General features: G+C 46.8%; 1 protein-coding gene across 6 annotated transcripts in view; it reads left to right on the top strand.

The window, feature by feature from the left end:
• The window catches only part of GRIP2 (glutamate receptor interacting protein 2), a 687,757-nt gene that overhangs the window by 656,423 nt on the left and 17,834 nt on the right, over positions 1 to 13,500 (top strand). For 5 of the 6 annotated variants that reach the window (XM_085624444.1, XM_085624443.1, XM_085624445.1 and 2 more), the window contains exon 21: positions 636 to 756. In XM_085624444.1, the coding sequence (XP_085480570.1) occupies positions 636 to 756 (121 nt within the window). Of the gene's footprint in view, positions 1 to 223; positions 757 to 13,500 lie in introns of all 6 variants that reach the window. The other variant, XR_014968484.1, reaches the window with a different exon arrangement.

Here is a 13,500-nt window from a genome sequence, read left to right as displayed (position 1 = left end):
TAACAGTTATCAGGCTAGTATGTTCATTGTATGGTCGTATGTTGGTGTAGATCACTACCTAGCAATGAGTGTTGTCATATTCACAAGCACGTGCATGACTACTTGTCTAGCCTAGGGAATTCATGTTTCATCATTTGCATTTTTGTCCCACAGATATCACCTTGTACTTTCTACCATTCTCACCATGTCTGTTCTCCTCTGTGTCTTCTTTTTCTCTTCTCAGGTGTTCTGTGTCTCAGATCTGAGCACTGTCCCATCCGCCTTTGTAGACTAACAGTCTGAGGCTCCAGGTTTACCCATAATGCATCCTTTTTCTTTGACTTCTTCACTGTTTCACAAAACGTCTTCCTAAACCTCCAGTCTTCCACAGACATTTTTATACTCATTTTTCCCCCTCTTGAGCGTGACATTACTGCTACACCACCTAACTACTTCCTTTGAAGGACTTGTGTCCTATGTGAAAATGCTTTGAGATTTTGTAAAGAGACTTTCTTGCCTCAAAATTGGTATTGTTTGCAATGTGTCAGAAGACCTCCGGCACTGATGCAAGCTGGTGAGCCACCGGCTGTAACCTTGCAACTTTTGTGCCCGCAACGGAAGAGTGCTGACAATGTTTGGTTCCTACGTTACAACAGATTTTCCAGCCGCCAAAATGGCCTCGACAGTGATCATGAAGGAAGCTTGTGGAGAGTTTTTGGAGAGGCGCTGGAGGACTTGGAAACATGTGGCCAGTCAGAACTCTTAAGGGAGATTGAGGTAAATTTGTGCTTTCAACGCTTTTTTTTAGATCTGGTTTTAGCCAACACCTTTTGATTTTACGAAAAAAAATTGTACAATATACTTTCTTAAATGGACTTTCAGCTAGATTTCTTCATCCATTGATCTGTTGTTGTGTCATTCACATTTTGCTTCCAACCACTACAGCATACAACATGGGGCAAGGGTCCGCCTACTCAAGCCACTGAAACTTCAATTTGAGTGACTGCATTTTGCTTTGTCAGTGAGCATATTCCCATGCAAGCTAGTTCCCTTCAGTGCCAGTGTTTTTGTTTTTACTTTCAAATTAGGTTAGTGCTGCCTTTGTGTTTGTAAGCTGATGTGATAACAGGATGCTTTTGATGCAACCAAGGCACATTCCAGCCTCCTCAGTTCCGGTCTACTGCCAATGAAGGTGTACATTTGATTTTAGAATGCCTTTTGGTTATGGGACTGTGGCTATTTTACAGCAAAACAGATTGTGTGCATTTGAAACTGGGCTGTAACAAGTTATGACTTGTTTCTTTTCTTGCTTTCTTTCTTTCTTTTTTCTTTCTTCCATTCTTTCTTTTTGCTTTCAACTTTTTTTCATTTGTTCTTTCTTTCCTGGGTTGCCCTTTATTCCATTCTTTTCTTTCTTTCATTCCTTCTTGGCTTCTTCCTTCCATTCTTCCTTTTTTCTTTCTTTCCATCTGTCATTCTTTCATTCTATCTTGCCTTCTTTTTTGCCTTATTGCTTGCCTACTTGCTTTTTTCCTAACTTTCCTTCTTTCCTTCTTTTGTTCTTTCTTGCCTACTTTCTTTCATGCCTTCTTTCTTACACACCTTCTTTCATGCCTTTTTGCTTTCTTTCCTTTGTTTTCTTTCTTGCCTTTACTCTTACCTTTCTTCCGTTCTTTCTTTTTTTCTTTCAACTTTCATTTTTCTTATTTTCTTATTTCTGTCCTTTTTCTTGCATTCTTTCTTTGCCTTTATTTATTTTTGACTAGCAGCCAATGCCAGCACAATGTATTTTTTTTTTGGTCTATGTTAACGTTAACCAAGACCTTTTCTTTTTACTAAATGTATGGGGGTTTTGAGGCAGACTTCATCCAGTGGTCTGTTATTTCTCAAGGGGCAGTGAGCAAATTCACTTCAGCCATTCGCTGGCTTCACTACGAGTTACAGTATGCTGCCCTTTCACAAGGAGCACATTCACACACAAAGTAGCTCCCTTCAGTGCCTGGGATTACTATGGTAATTTGTTTTTTTTTTAGATAAAATTATTTTTTAACCTTAAGCCAATGTTTTATTTTACACTGGTGAGCGGCCAGCAGCTTACTGAACAATTACGTTTTTCAAAAACCATAACAAAAATTGACGAAAGGTTGGTGGCCAACGCCAGACCTATTGGCCTTGCTAGTGCTTGTTTTGCTTTTGTAAGCATACTCTGCATGGAATTGGGTGAAAATATCACCTTGAGTGAGTTGAAAGAGCTTGCTTTGCCTTCACATTTGTAAAAGGGAAATCAGCCTTTTAAAGCCAATCGCCTACCTAAGTCAAAGTGTTTTTCATTTAATGGCCGTTCCTTTCGTTTGTATTGTTGTTGTAGATGCCCGCACAGACAACACACAAGCAGATGCATGTTCACACATGAATTTGTGAGTATGTGGGTGGATGGACTAAGTGCATATGTTGATAAATAGGGTGGATAGATAGCTTGATTGATGGATGGATGTGACTGTCTGGATGGATAAAATTATGGGTGAACAATCGAGAGCTCTGGTAGAGTGGTAAACCACTATTTAGCCAGACAAAAAGAATTTCCTTGCCTGAAATTATGCACAAATGAGTGAACCTCCACACCCCCGAACTCCCAAAAAAGACAAAATGGCCTTCATTAAACCTGGCCCCATCTTCCGGAGTACCCCTTTGTAAAGGGAGCCCGATGGTCATATATCCTGCTGTTACTGTAATAAGTGTGAATAAAACACAGACCATTTTTAGTTCTGCAACTGTGTGTGCACACTTCACAGAAGCTTAGTGTACATACTTGCCCTGCCCACATTTAATCAATGCAATTTCAGGCAATTGGTGCAATGAAATAAAAAATGTATCTGTCTCTTTCAAGTCTTTTTCCTTACTTCATCTCATGTCTCTTTATCCCCCTCTCACTCTCCCTATTGCCATATTGATAAGTGGCTACTCCTTTTCTGGCTCACCTCTCCACCTCGTCTACGTATGCCCTACTTATCTACACTCTGTGCCAGCCATTCCTTAACTCTCTGTACCTGTGTCTTCTTTGACTGTCAGTCTTAGTCCTATATAATTTCTCCCCTTCTCTTTCTTCCTCAACGTTCACTATGGTGTTTCTACCTCATCTCTCAATTTACCTCCTCATTCATTCACTAAGTCACCTCCACTTCTCTTTCCACCACTACTCATTCTTGCTCACATTTGACCATCTTACTGTTTCTTGTTACCTCTTTTTCTTTATCATTTTCTCCTCTTTAATGTCTGTGCATGTCTTAATTTCATCTCTCTACCACACCTCTCTCTCGACTTCTCCCTTTATACATCTCTCACACTTGCTTCGGTCTTACTTCACTTTTCACTCTACACCTAATCTATCCCATCTACCTTTCCCTACTCCTCTCTCGACCTTTCTTTATGCGTTGCTGCTCTTTTAACACAAACTGTCTTTCTGTCTCATTTTACCCCTTTCTATTCTTCAGTGCTCTCTCTGCCTTGCAGCTCTTTAAATGTCTCTCACCAGCTCACCTCTTGATCTGCCTGCTCAGGGGGCTGGGGGCTGGAGAGTTGAAACTCAACAAGTCAAATGATGACACTCAGTAACAGTTTGGCCAGTTGTGGTTTTACTTTAACAAGAACTGTTACAGCTATCGTCGTACTGATATCTAAGGAAATAATCTAATTGTTGCAAAGTCCTTTGTGTGCCCTGGGCGCCCCCATTTTTTTCTGACTGATACTGGTGGTAACTGACTCTGACTGTCCCTGGGCACTGCCTAACCAGGCATGCTGGAAACACACTTGGAATACCGTAAAACCACCTACATCCACTAGGGTACACTTTGGGTTAGGGTACCCCTGATATTGGCATAACCTCCCCTATAAGGCCCTAGTACATAATAGGGCCGGGGGATAAGAGCTACCTTTAAGACCCTAGTATATAATAGGGCATGGCAGTTTTGAGGCCAGCAGCCCTTTCTGTACTTGCATGCGTGCAATACTGCGGTCTGAGGTCCATTTAAAAGCAGCCCTGAGTTTTAAAATGTAAATTGTGCCCAAACTCACCTTTGGTGTTTGGGACACTTGGAAATTGATAACCTACAATATTTTGGCATATTAGGTACCCCCAGGGTCTCCCCTAAGTGTCCCAGGGGTGGGAGGGGCAGTCAGGTACTTATAAGGAGGACCCTTCTAAAATAGGTTTTATATGCCCTGGAGATAGGGAAATTGCACATTTCACTTTCCTCATTGTAGTAATGTGCTACTCAAAATCGACTTTTGTGCTAGGACAACTGTGAAGTGCAATAACTTTACATATTCAGAACCCCTAAAGGCTCCCCTAGGTGTTTCAGGTGTGGGTAGTCCTGTAGATATAAGAAGGGTCCTTATAAAATGTTTTATAAGCCCTGGTGTTGGAGAAATTGCTCAGTTCATTTTCCCCATTGCAAATCCCCAGCCACATAGGTTAACAAGGCAAGAAGTTATTAATTAATAATTCCCGCTAGCAAATACAGAAAATATCATCCAAGGACTTAGTAGAATGGTATTGTTAAATCTAACAATATGCTTTTGTCTAATTCATCGTAAAATGTACAGATGAGACGTTCACTTTGAATTCACATCTCCAGTTCCCTACATTGGATTTTAGTTTTTTGTTGTAATTTTTAAGATAAAAATATTTCCTATTGTTACAAAGTGGTGTTGTATTTTTATTGCTTTATCTTAATTATTTACTGAATTGGTATTTTTTTTAATGCATTACATACCTGTCTCTGAAGTTGAGCCTGCCTGCTCACAGCCAAGCTACCAAGGACTGAGCATGGGAATACATTTCTGAGACTTAGTCTGAGCCCTAGACTGTGGTAGTGGCCTTATTGACAGTAGTCGATGCATATTTACCACTATTAATAATCCCCTTTCCAACACAAAGAAACTCTCCTAGTCACTTGTGATGGGTGCAGATGGGTTGCAGTCAGGCCTGCGAGCAGTTGTGTTTCTAGGAACCAGTGTCACATACCCAAACAAATCCCTCCCCCCCTCAAAAAAGGATCATGGTTCACCCCCTGAACCTTGGAGGAAGGTGAGACAGGAGTTAATGTGGGGCCTGCAGATGTCCCTGAAGCCCAGGCTTTAGGATGCTTGGGGCCTGTCCCTGGGGGTGAAAGGTCACAGGGGTGCACTTGCTATCTCCAGATACTCAGTTCTAACCACAGCAGCAACTGTGGATTTGCAGGTCAGTTTGTGCCTTTTGTGCACACTGAGACCCAGCTAGATCACAAGTGGGTTTGTGCAATCGATGCGGTCTGCAGTCCTCACTGGTAACGTCATCACAGTCTCCCAGGCCATGGAGCAGGGCAGAGGAAGGCTTAGCTGGTGGCTATCCAGGGACATTCAACAGGCAGCAGGTGCTGCCCACTGTCTCCTTGCATTGCTGGTCTCTCTATTTGCTTATTGCTAGAGTGACTATGCCTCTTTGATCATCTCCTCTGCTAGGACACTACAATGGTGCTTCTACTCTGAGCAAACTGCATGGAAGCTCCAGCTTCCCACTCACCGTAGGCAAGGTAGACCTCTTTTCAGTGCAGACCCATAGCACTTACAAAAGATTGTTGCAAATATCTTTAAGTGATGTCCCTTCACCTGGCTGAAACGTTGCCTGTCAAAGACACCAGCCCTGGAACTTGGAGTATTTTCCAATCTAGAGTTTCTTCTTCCCTTCCATTAGTCCTGCAGGGCATAGCCCTTGGAATAGATTGTGGAGGTCCCGTTTGTGTATCCATTCCCAGAAAGGTCAGCCACATTCTTCATCTCCAGGTGATGATGGTTAGGATGGGTCATGCTCGGAGTACCCACTGGGAGAAACCCACAGCATGCGCACAATAGGGAAAGCAGCCCTCACGCCTGTCAACCTTTTCAGGGCAGCAACTCCAGGGGAAGAAACGGGCAGGCTCTCTAAAAGGCTAACCTTGCATTTTTAAGAATACAGAGGTCTTGACACACTCAATACACTTCTAAATTCTAACTGGGTAGCACCAGAAAGCAAGAAAAGCTAGGACACGGCAAGGGAATGCCTCTTTACATGTCAGACTGTGGTTTCCTTTCCACACACCACAGGCAGGTTGAAAGAAAAAGCCCAGTCCTGCCAGTCTCTTTTTCGACTTTTGGTTCATAAACCTTCTGGTGCCACAATCAATCGGCACACTGCCACCGCTACCAATACTGTGCACCCAGTGATCTGACAATACAAAGGGCATGCATAGTGCGTCCCTCTCGGCCACAAAGCCCTGCTCGAGGTCTGCATGTCATATCTACTGTGGGCATCCATGTACAAGCATGATGGTTGGCTGAGGAGGTCCAAAACTCTAGAAACTCATTCTTGGGTGAGTTGAGGCATTGATGTGTGCTCACACCATCATGTAGATCACATGACCACGCCAACAACCCTTCAGTGTTATCCTGTGGGAAATGCACAATAAACAGAAAAAATCATCTGACCAATGAGGTTGAATTGGACCTGGGCACCCTTTATGGCGAACCTCAAAATGTCTGGTCCTGAATAGAAGTTGGTGGTTGGTCTTGGTGAAAGAATGTATACTTGTACTTTTACTTTTTTGGAGTTCAAAATGGCATATCAATTCATGACAAAAGCCCTTGGTGCCATTCACACCAATGTTTATCATAGCAGAGCATTCAAATTAGGCCAGTCAATCTCGGAGACAAACCCTATGTCACTGTGTGATTTAAAAAAAAAAAAAAGTCTTTCTAGGTGTGGTGCCTTGGGACCTCTATAAATGTAGTAATTAAAATATTATAGGAAGTGCCTCATGTACGCGACCACCATGGCTGTTACTCATTAACTGGCTCGCTGTATCATCTGCACTTTCCTATAGCAGCAGGAGGTGTAGAGAACACTTCAAAAGCTGGTAGGTTAGTTAAGTGTCCAGCTGGAGTCTCTCAATTTCTGCCAAAAAGCTCAGCAATGGCAAATATCTAAAGTTACGCTGGTAAGGACATTTTCTTAGGTCAGTTTAGCAGGTTTTCCTGTCCTCCAATATTTTTTTTTCATGTCTAAACTGTATAACTTCTGGCAGCTCTGCTACACTACCGACACATTCCAGGACTCCATTCTACTATTTTTGGTTACTGCAGGGCTCATAACTCTTCTTTCACTCAACAAGAAAAAATCCACCTCCAACAATTTCACTTAAACTGTTGCCGAAAGACAACTGCTTCCTGTTTCTCAGAATCTTCTACACTCTCGAGCCACTAGAGGGAGGTGTCACAGGGGCAAGCACGCTTCTCTGCAAGAACCTTTTTACCTTCAGGTCTTGGGTGAAATGCGGAAGCAAATCTTCACGTTTCTCTCAGGACTAACCATCTCCACTACTCTGGCAGGCAGGTACCCTTCGTTGCAGGTAAAAAGTACAGATCAAGGATGATTTCATCCTTGAATTGGTTATGCCGTTTAAAGGGATAAATCATTCATTCCTTGGTAATGAGGTGCTAGCTAGGACTGAGATAAGAGTGAGCTCCTGAAGAATATACTTGGTCAATCAGCAATCAAGGATTTGTAAAGTGCGGCAAATCACCCATGAGGATCTCAAGGCGCTGGGGATGCTGCTTGCCTCATGGTGATCTGTTCTATCGAACAGCCAGGTCTGGAGACTCTTCCTGAATTACCGATATACAACATACATGTACAGTACAGGAAGAGTGGGTTCTTGAGCCATTGGCTCTTTGTATAAAAATTCCTCTTGGTTGGTTGAGCTGTCCTTCATGCCATGTGTAGCAAGAAAATTGAGCAGACCTGAAAACCCTGAGAACTTGGGCAATATCAGTGTGACAAAAATAATTTGGGGGAGGAGATATTTTAACAGGATTAAGGCCAGGTAGCTAGGTCAATGGAAAAGAACACACTATAAATGTATGAAAAATAAATATAAATGTAAATAGTAAATCCCTGAAAGGAAAATGGGATAAAGAGACATCTTTGATACCAATATGGTATACAAAACGCATGAAAAAAGTGAAACTGAAAGAGATCCTAGTTATAGATTCCTTACCTTTAGAATTACCCCCAGGTATCAGGCTGGATCCAGAGATTTTATCTTTAGCAGTACCCCTGTGCATCGGTAGTTTGCGTTGGTCGTTTGCCAGGATGATGTTGCGGTGTCTATTTAGACGACGTCCTTGTGCGCTGATGTCAGTTCTTTCTTTTTCCACGCCAGCCTAGCACAGCTCCAGAGAAAGCTTGCCCCTTAGTCAATTTTTGACTAACCTTTTTCAACTTTTTGTCGACACCTTTCTTTGAGTTTTCGACTCATGGTGCATGAGGGATGTCCCTCTTGTTGAACAGGACTCAAGCCATGTGACTCATGTCACAAGCTGATGTCCTTCATGGATTGCACTTCGTGTGCCTTTGGCGCCTGGAGTGTGACCACGACCCAAAGTCGTGCTCCAACTGTTGGACCATGAACCCAAAGTCTTTGCGGGAGCGGTCCCGTAAACTTGTGGAGGCCTGGCAGTCGGCTCTGCGCCACTCGAGGTGCCAGTCGAGAGGAAGGTCTCCATCGGTCACGGAGCCACCATCACCATTCGTCTTCCAAGTCTTTGCATTCCTCGGGTAAGTCAAAGCATAAGAAGATGGCGAAGAAGCACCGTCGCTCTTCGCCTGTGCCCCATCCATCAGCCGACGCGACGTGGAACATATTCGATTTCTGGCTCCATCCTCGGAGCCGGCTTCTGGGACTGCTCTGCGCTTCCCTCCTTTTCCCAGAGCCGGAGAATCTCCTGCCGAGCTTTGAGCTTTCTACGAAGCGCTTCACAGGATCTTTGGGCAGCCCGACTCCACCGGCATGCCTTCGGGCCCCGCAGACTCTACTAGGGGCCCTGGACCTTTGATGCTGGTGGCTCTGGCGCCAGAGGGCCCCCAAGGATCTAGGACTAGATCCGGATCAGCGCCAGTCGACCTCATGGTACCTTCTCCGGCGCAGATTTCAGTGACGACGCCCCCGATGTCGGTTGTGCCCCCAACCGGTGTCAACCCCAGCCTCACCCCGTGTTACACACGGTGCCGGATCGATACCGGCACCGGAAGGTACTTTCATACCCTTGTTCATTCCTGATGTTCCTTTCCGCCCTGAGTGGCAACCAGAGGAGGGTGAGGAGGACTGGGAGGTGTCTGTTGACCCTTTAGCTGAGCAGCTTGATGAGCCAGACTGACGAGAGGAACTGGGTGATGCCAGTGGTTTGTATACCTCCCCAGACCTTGGCATGCTTTCCCCCACTACAGTGGCTACGGAGGAGGGAGCTTCTTATGCAGTGGTGTTGCGTAGGGTGGCTGAGGCCTTAGGCCTTGAGCTTCCTACAGTGGCAGTAAGGACTAACCTCCTGACGGAGGTGCTTCACCCGCCAGCGGCCTCTTCAGAGCCCCTTCTGCCTTTTAATGAAGCCCTTACCGGCGTCCTTCTGGGCACTTGGTCCAAGCCCAGCACAGGGTCTCCTGTGAACAGGAGGATTGCCCGACACCACTGACCGGCTCCAGCTGACCCACTTTTCCTCTCCCAACACCGGACCCCCGAGAGCTTGGTGGTCCAAGCCTCGTCCTCTAAGGGCGCATCCTCTATTGCTCCCTCAGATAGGGAATCCAAGAAGCTGGACCACCTTGGGAAGAAGAGGTTTTCTTCTGCCAGCTTAGCGCTGCGGTCAGTGAACACTGCATGCCTCTTGGGCTGTTATACCCATACAATGTGAGATACGGTTGCCCAAGTGCTGCCACAGTGCCTGGAGGAGGCCCGTGTCCTTCTTACCCGCTCAGTGGCAGAGGGTAGAGATACAGCTAAGTTCACCATCAGATGTGGGCTGGATACGCCGAGACTCTGGGCAGAACGGTTTCCATGTCCGTAGCCTTGAGGCGCTACGCCTGGTTGAGGACATCTGGTTTCTCAGGGGATGTCCAATCCACCTTACTGTACATGCCGTTTGATGGCCGTCTCCTTTTCGGTGACAAGGTGGACTCAGCCAGATCCTTGGGCCTTGCGGCAACCTCTTGCAGTATGCTTTCCGCCCCGTTCGTGGCTGCGTACGAGGTGCCCCACCATGTTCGACCAGGACAAGCCACCAGTCCACGCAAGCTACCCAGTCTCTGCGTGGATGTGTGACCCGATGACGCGGGTCTGGGAGCCAGTGGGCAGGCCAGTCCACCCATAACCCCCCCCCCCCTGCAGCCTCCAAGATCACCTAGTCAGACCTTTCAGGGCCACCAGTGGGCACCAGGATTTGCAATCACCTCCCCCACTAGCAAAATATCACGTCAAACAGGTGGGTTTTGCAGATAGTCTACTCCCTCCCCTTCAAGACTACCCCTCCATCCATGCCTTCATCTTTCCATCGCATGTCAGAGAATCATGTGGCCCTTCTCCGCCAGGAAGTTGGAGCTCTCTTGGCCAAGGGAGCTATCAAAAGGGTCCCTGTACCAGAAGTAGGTCATAGTGGTTACTCCCACTACTTTCTGGTACCCTAGAAGAGCAAAGGCCTGCCTCCTATCTTAGACCTCAGGGCCCTCAACTACTTCCTCCGGAAGGAGAAGTTCAAGATGCTCACGTTGGCTCAAGTCCTGTCTGCCATCGATCAAAGAGACTGGATGGTAGCATTGGACTTGCAGAACGCATACTTCCATATTCCCGTCTTGCCAGCTCACAGGTGTTACCTACGGTTCACAGTAGGCCATGAGCATTTTCAGTTCACCGGGCTCCCCTTTGGCCTTACCAGCACCCCTCTGGTGTTCACGAAAGTGATGGCGGTAATCGCAGCTCATCTGCGCAGATCAGTTCCTGTCTTCCCCTATCTCGACGACTGGCTGTTGAAGGCGGGATCTCCCCAGGCTGTCGTCTCCCACCTCCAGACTACGGCGGACCTCTTGCACTCGATGGGGTTCACTATCAACATGCCGAAGTCACACCTGACTCCCTCTCAGAAGATTCTTTCCATCGGAGCAGTTCTGGATACAGCGCAGTTTCAGGCTTATCCTCCTGAGCAGTGAGTCCTGGATATTCGGGCTATGATACCGATGTTTCAGCCTCCATCCCAGATTTCAGTGAGAATGACCCTTTAGCTGCTGGTCCTCATGGCCACCTGCATCCTTCTGGTGGATCATGCCAGGTGGCATATGTGGGCTCTGCAGTGGGACCTGAAGTTCCAGTGGGTGCAGCATCAGGGGAATCTTTCCCACTCCATCCCGATTTGGGAGGGGACTGTGCAACAACTGCAGTGGTGGCTAACAAACCAGGCTTGGGTCAGAGGCAGATCCCTCTCCCTTCCCTAACCAGACCTCACGGTGGTGACAGATGCATCACTCCTGGGATGGGGCAGCCATCTGGGAGAGGCAGAGATCAGAGGTGTCTGGTATCCGGTGGAGTCTAGGCCCCATATCAACCTGCTGGAGGTCTGGGCGATTCGTCTGGCTCTCACGGCATTCCTTCCTTCTCTCAAAGAGAAGGTAGTGCAGGTGTTCACGGACAACACTACCGCTATGTGGTACTGCAACAAGCAGGGCGGGTGGGCTCGTGGACCTTTTGCCAAGAGGCTCTTTATCTCTGGACATGGCTGGAACATCAGGGCATGTCCAGGGTGGTTCAACACCTGGCAGGTTCTCTGAACGCCAGGGCAGACAAACTAAGCTGCAGGTGCCTGGTGGATCACAAATGGCGTCTTCACTCGGAGGTGGTGCAAGGTCTCTTTTAGCGGTGGGGATCGGTTTGCCACCAAAGAGAAAATGCAATTTCAGCTATTCTGCACCTTTGGAATCTCCAAGGCAGCACTCGCTCGTTGACGTTTTCATCGCGAGCGAATCTGTGGCCTCCTCTACGTCTTTCCGCCTGTACCACTTCTACCCAGAGTGCTGAAGAATATGAAGCGCGACAGAGTTCGTCATTCTTATGGCTCCAGACTGGGCACGAAGAGTATGGTACCCAGAGCTCTTGAGCACTGCCATCGATCCCCCGATCAGACTGCCCCTTCAGGAGGATCTTCTGCCACAGCAGCAGGAGATGGTCTTCCACCCGAACCTGTCCAGCCTCCACCTCCTGTGTGGAGATTGAGCGAAGACAAGTGACAGCTTTTGACCTTCCTCCCGCAGTCTGTAACGCCATCTTGGCAGCCAGGCGTCCCTCCACTAAAACGGTATATACCTGCAAATGGAACAAGTTTGTGGCATGGTGCACAGCAAAGGCTGTGGATCCCCTTCTGCCCCTCTTTCGGAGGTTCTCTAGTATATACTTTCTTTGGCCCAGCAGGGCTCTACTTTGGGCACTCTTAAAGGATATCTTTCGGCCATATCTGCTTTTCTTCGCCTTCCTGATCAGCCTTCTCTTTTCAAGTCCCCTATTGTAAATAGGTTTCTAAAAGACATCAATCACCTTTTTTCTCCTTCTCCGTTTGTAATGCGCCAGTGGGTCTTGAACCTGGTCTTAACCTTTCTTTGGTGCACTCCCTTTGAGCCTTTTCACAACTGTCCTCTCAGGCTCCCCACTCTGAAGACAACTTTCCTTGTTGCCTTCACCTCTGCTCGCAGGGTGAGAGAGCTTTAGGCTTTCTTCCAAACCTCCCTTTCTTGCAGTTCATCTGTACAAAGTAGTTCTTTGCACAAGTAGTAATCTGCTTTGATTAAGTAATGCATTTTTCCTGCCTTAGTTCCCTGCCTGATGCTCTTACAGTATGATGTCATTTGGAATGTGAGCGATGTTGGTACTGATGGAAGGGCAGCTGGCGAAGATGGGCTGAGTAGTCAGGAGGCTGCTCCTGGTGGGGCGTTTATTGGAACTTACTAAGATTTAACTTGATGAATAAACTACCTACTACAAGAGCTGTCTACGAGACTTCTTTGATTTCTACAGCCCTCATTTATGCCCCAAGTGTTTACCTCTTTTCATATAGGACAGACCATCACCTTGCCCATCTTCTTCCTATCTCCACACCCATCCAAGGAGGAGGAGAGACTCCACCGTCTGGCCCAAAACGTGCACTGTCTTTCTATCTCAACCGCACCAAAGATTTCCGGGTGGACGATCAACTCTTTGTTGGTTATGTGGGGGCTGTACAAAAACGCACCATCTCTTGATGGGTTGTCCTATGCATTAAAATCTACCACTCTTTGGCAAAGATCGAAGCCCTAGTGGAACTGCGTGCCCACTACACAGGGCAACAGCAGCTTCTACTGCCTTGGGGTGTGGAGTCCCACTCCTTGACATCTGTCAGTCGGCCATGTGGGCATTTCTGCACACGTTCACCAAACATTATTGCCTGGACAGCCAAGTCCAGAGAGAGGGCTACTTCAGTCGCTCTGTTCTTCAGGATTTTCTGGTGTGAAGTTGGTTCGCCGACCCACCTCCGGAGTTGGCATTGCTGGGGTATCTATTCTAAAGGTAAGTAATCTATAACTACAGTCTCTTTCAGATGAACAAGTTACTTACCTTTGGTAACGATGTATCTGTAAGAGACATATGTAGTTATACATTC

The sequence above is a fragment of the Triturus cristatus genome, chromosome 9 (assembly GCF_964204655.1).
Source record: "Triturus cristatus chromosome 9, aTriCri1.1, whole genome shotgun sequence".
Taxonomy (NCBI): domain Eukaryota; kingdom Metazoa; phylum Chordata; class Amphibia; order Caudata; family Salamandridae; genus Triturus; species Triturus cristatus.
The sequence above is the reverse complement of the archived record's forward strand: the minus strand, read 5'-3'. Positions and strand labels throughout refer to the sequence as shown.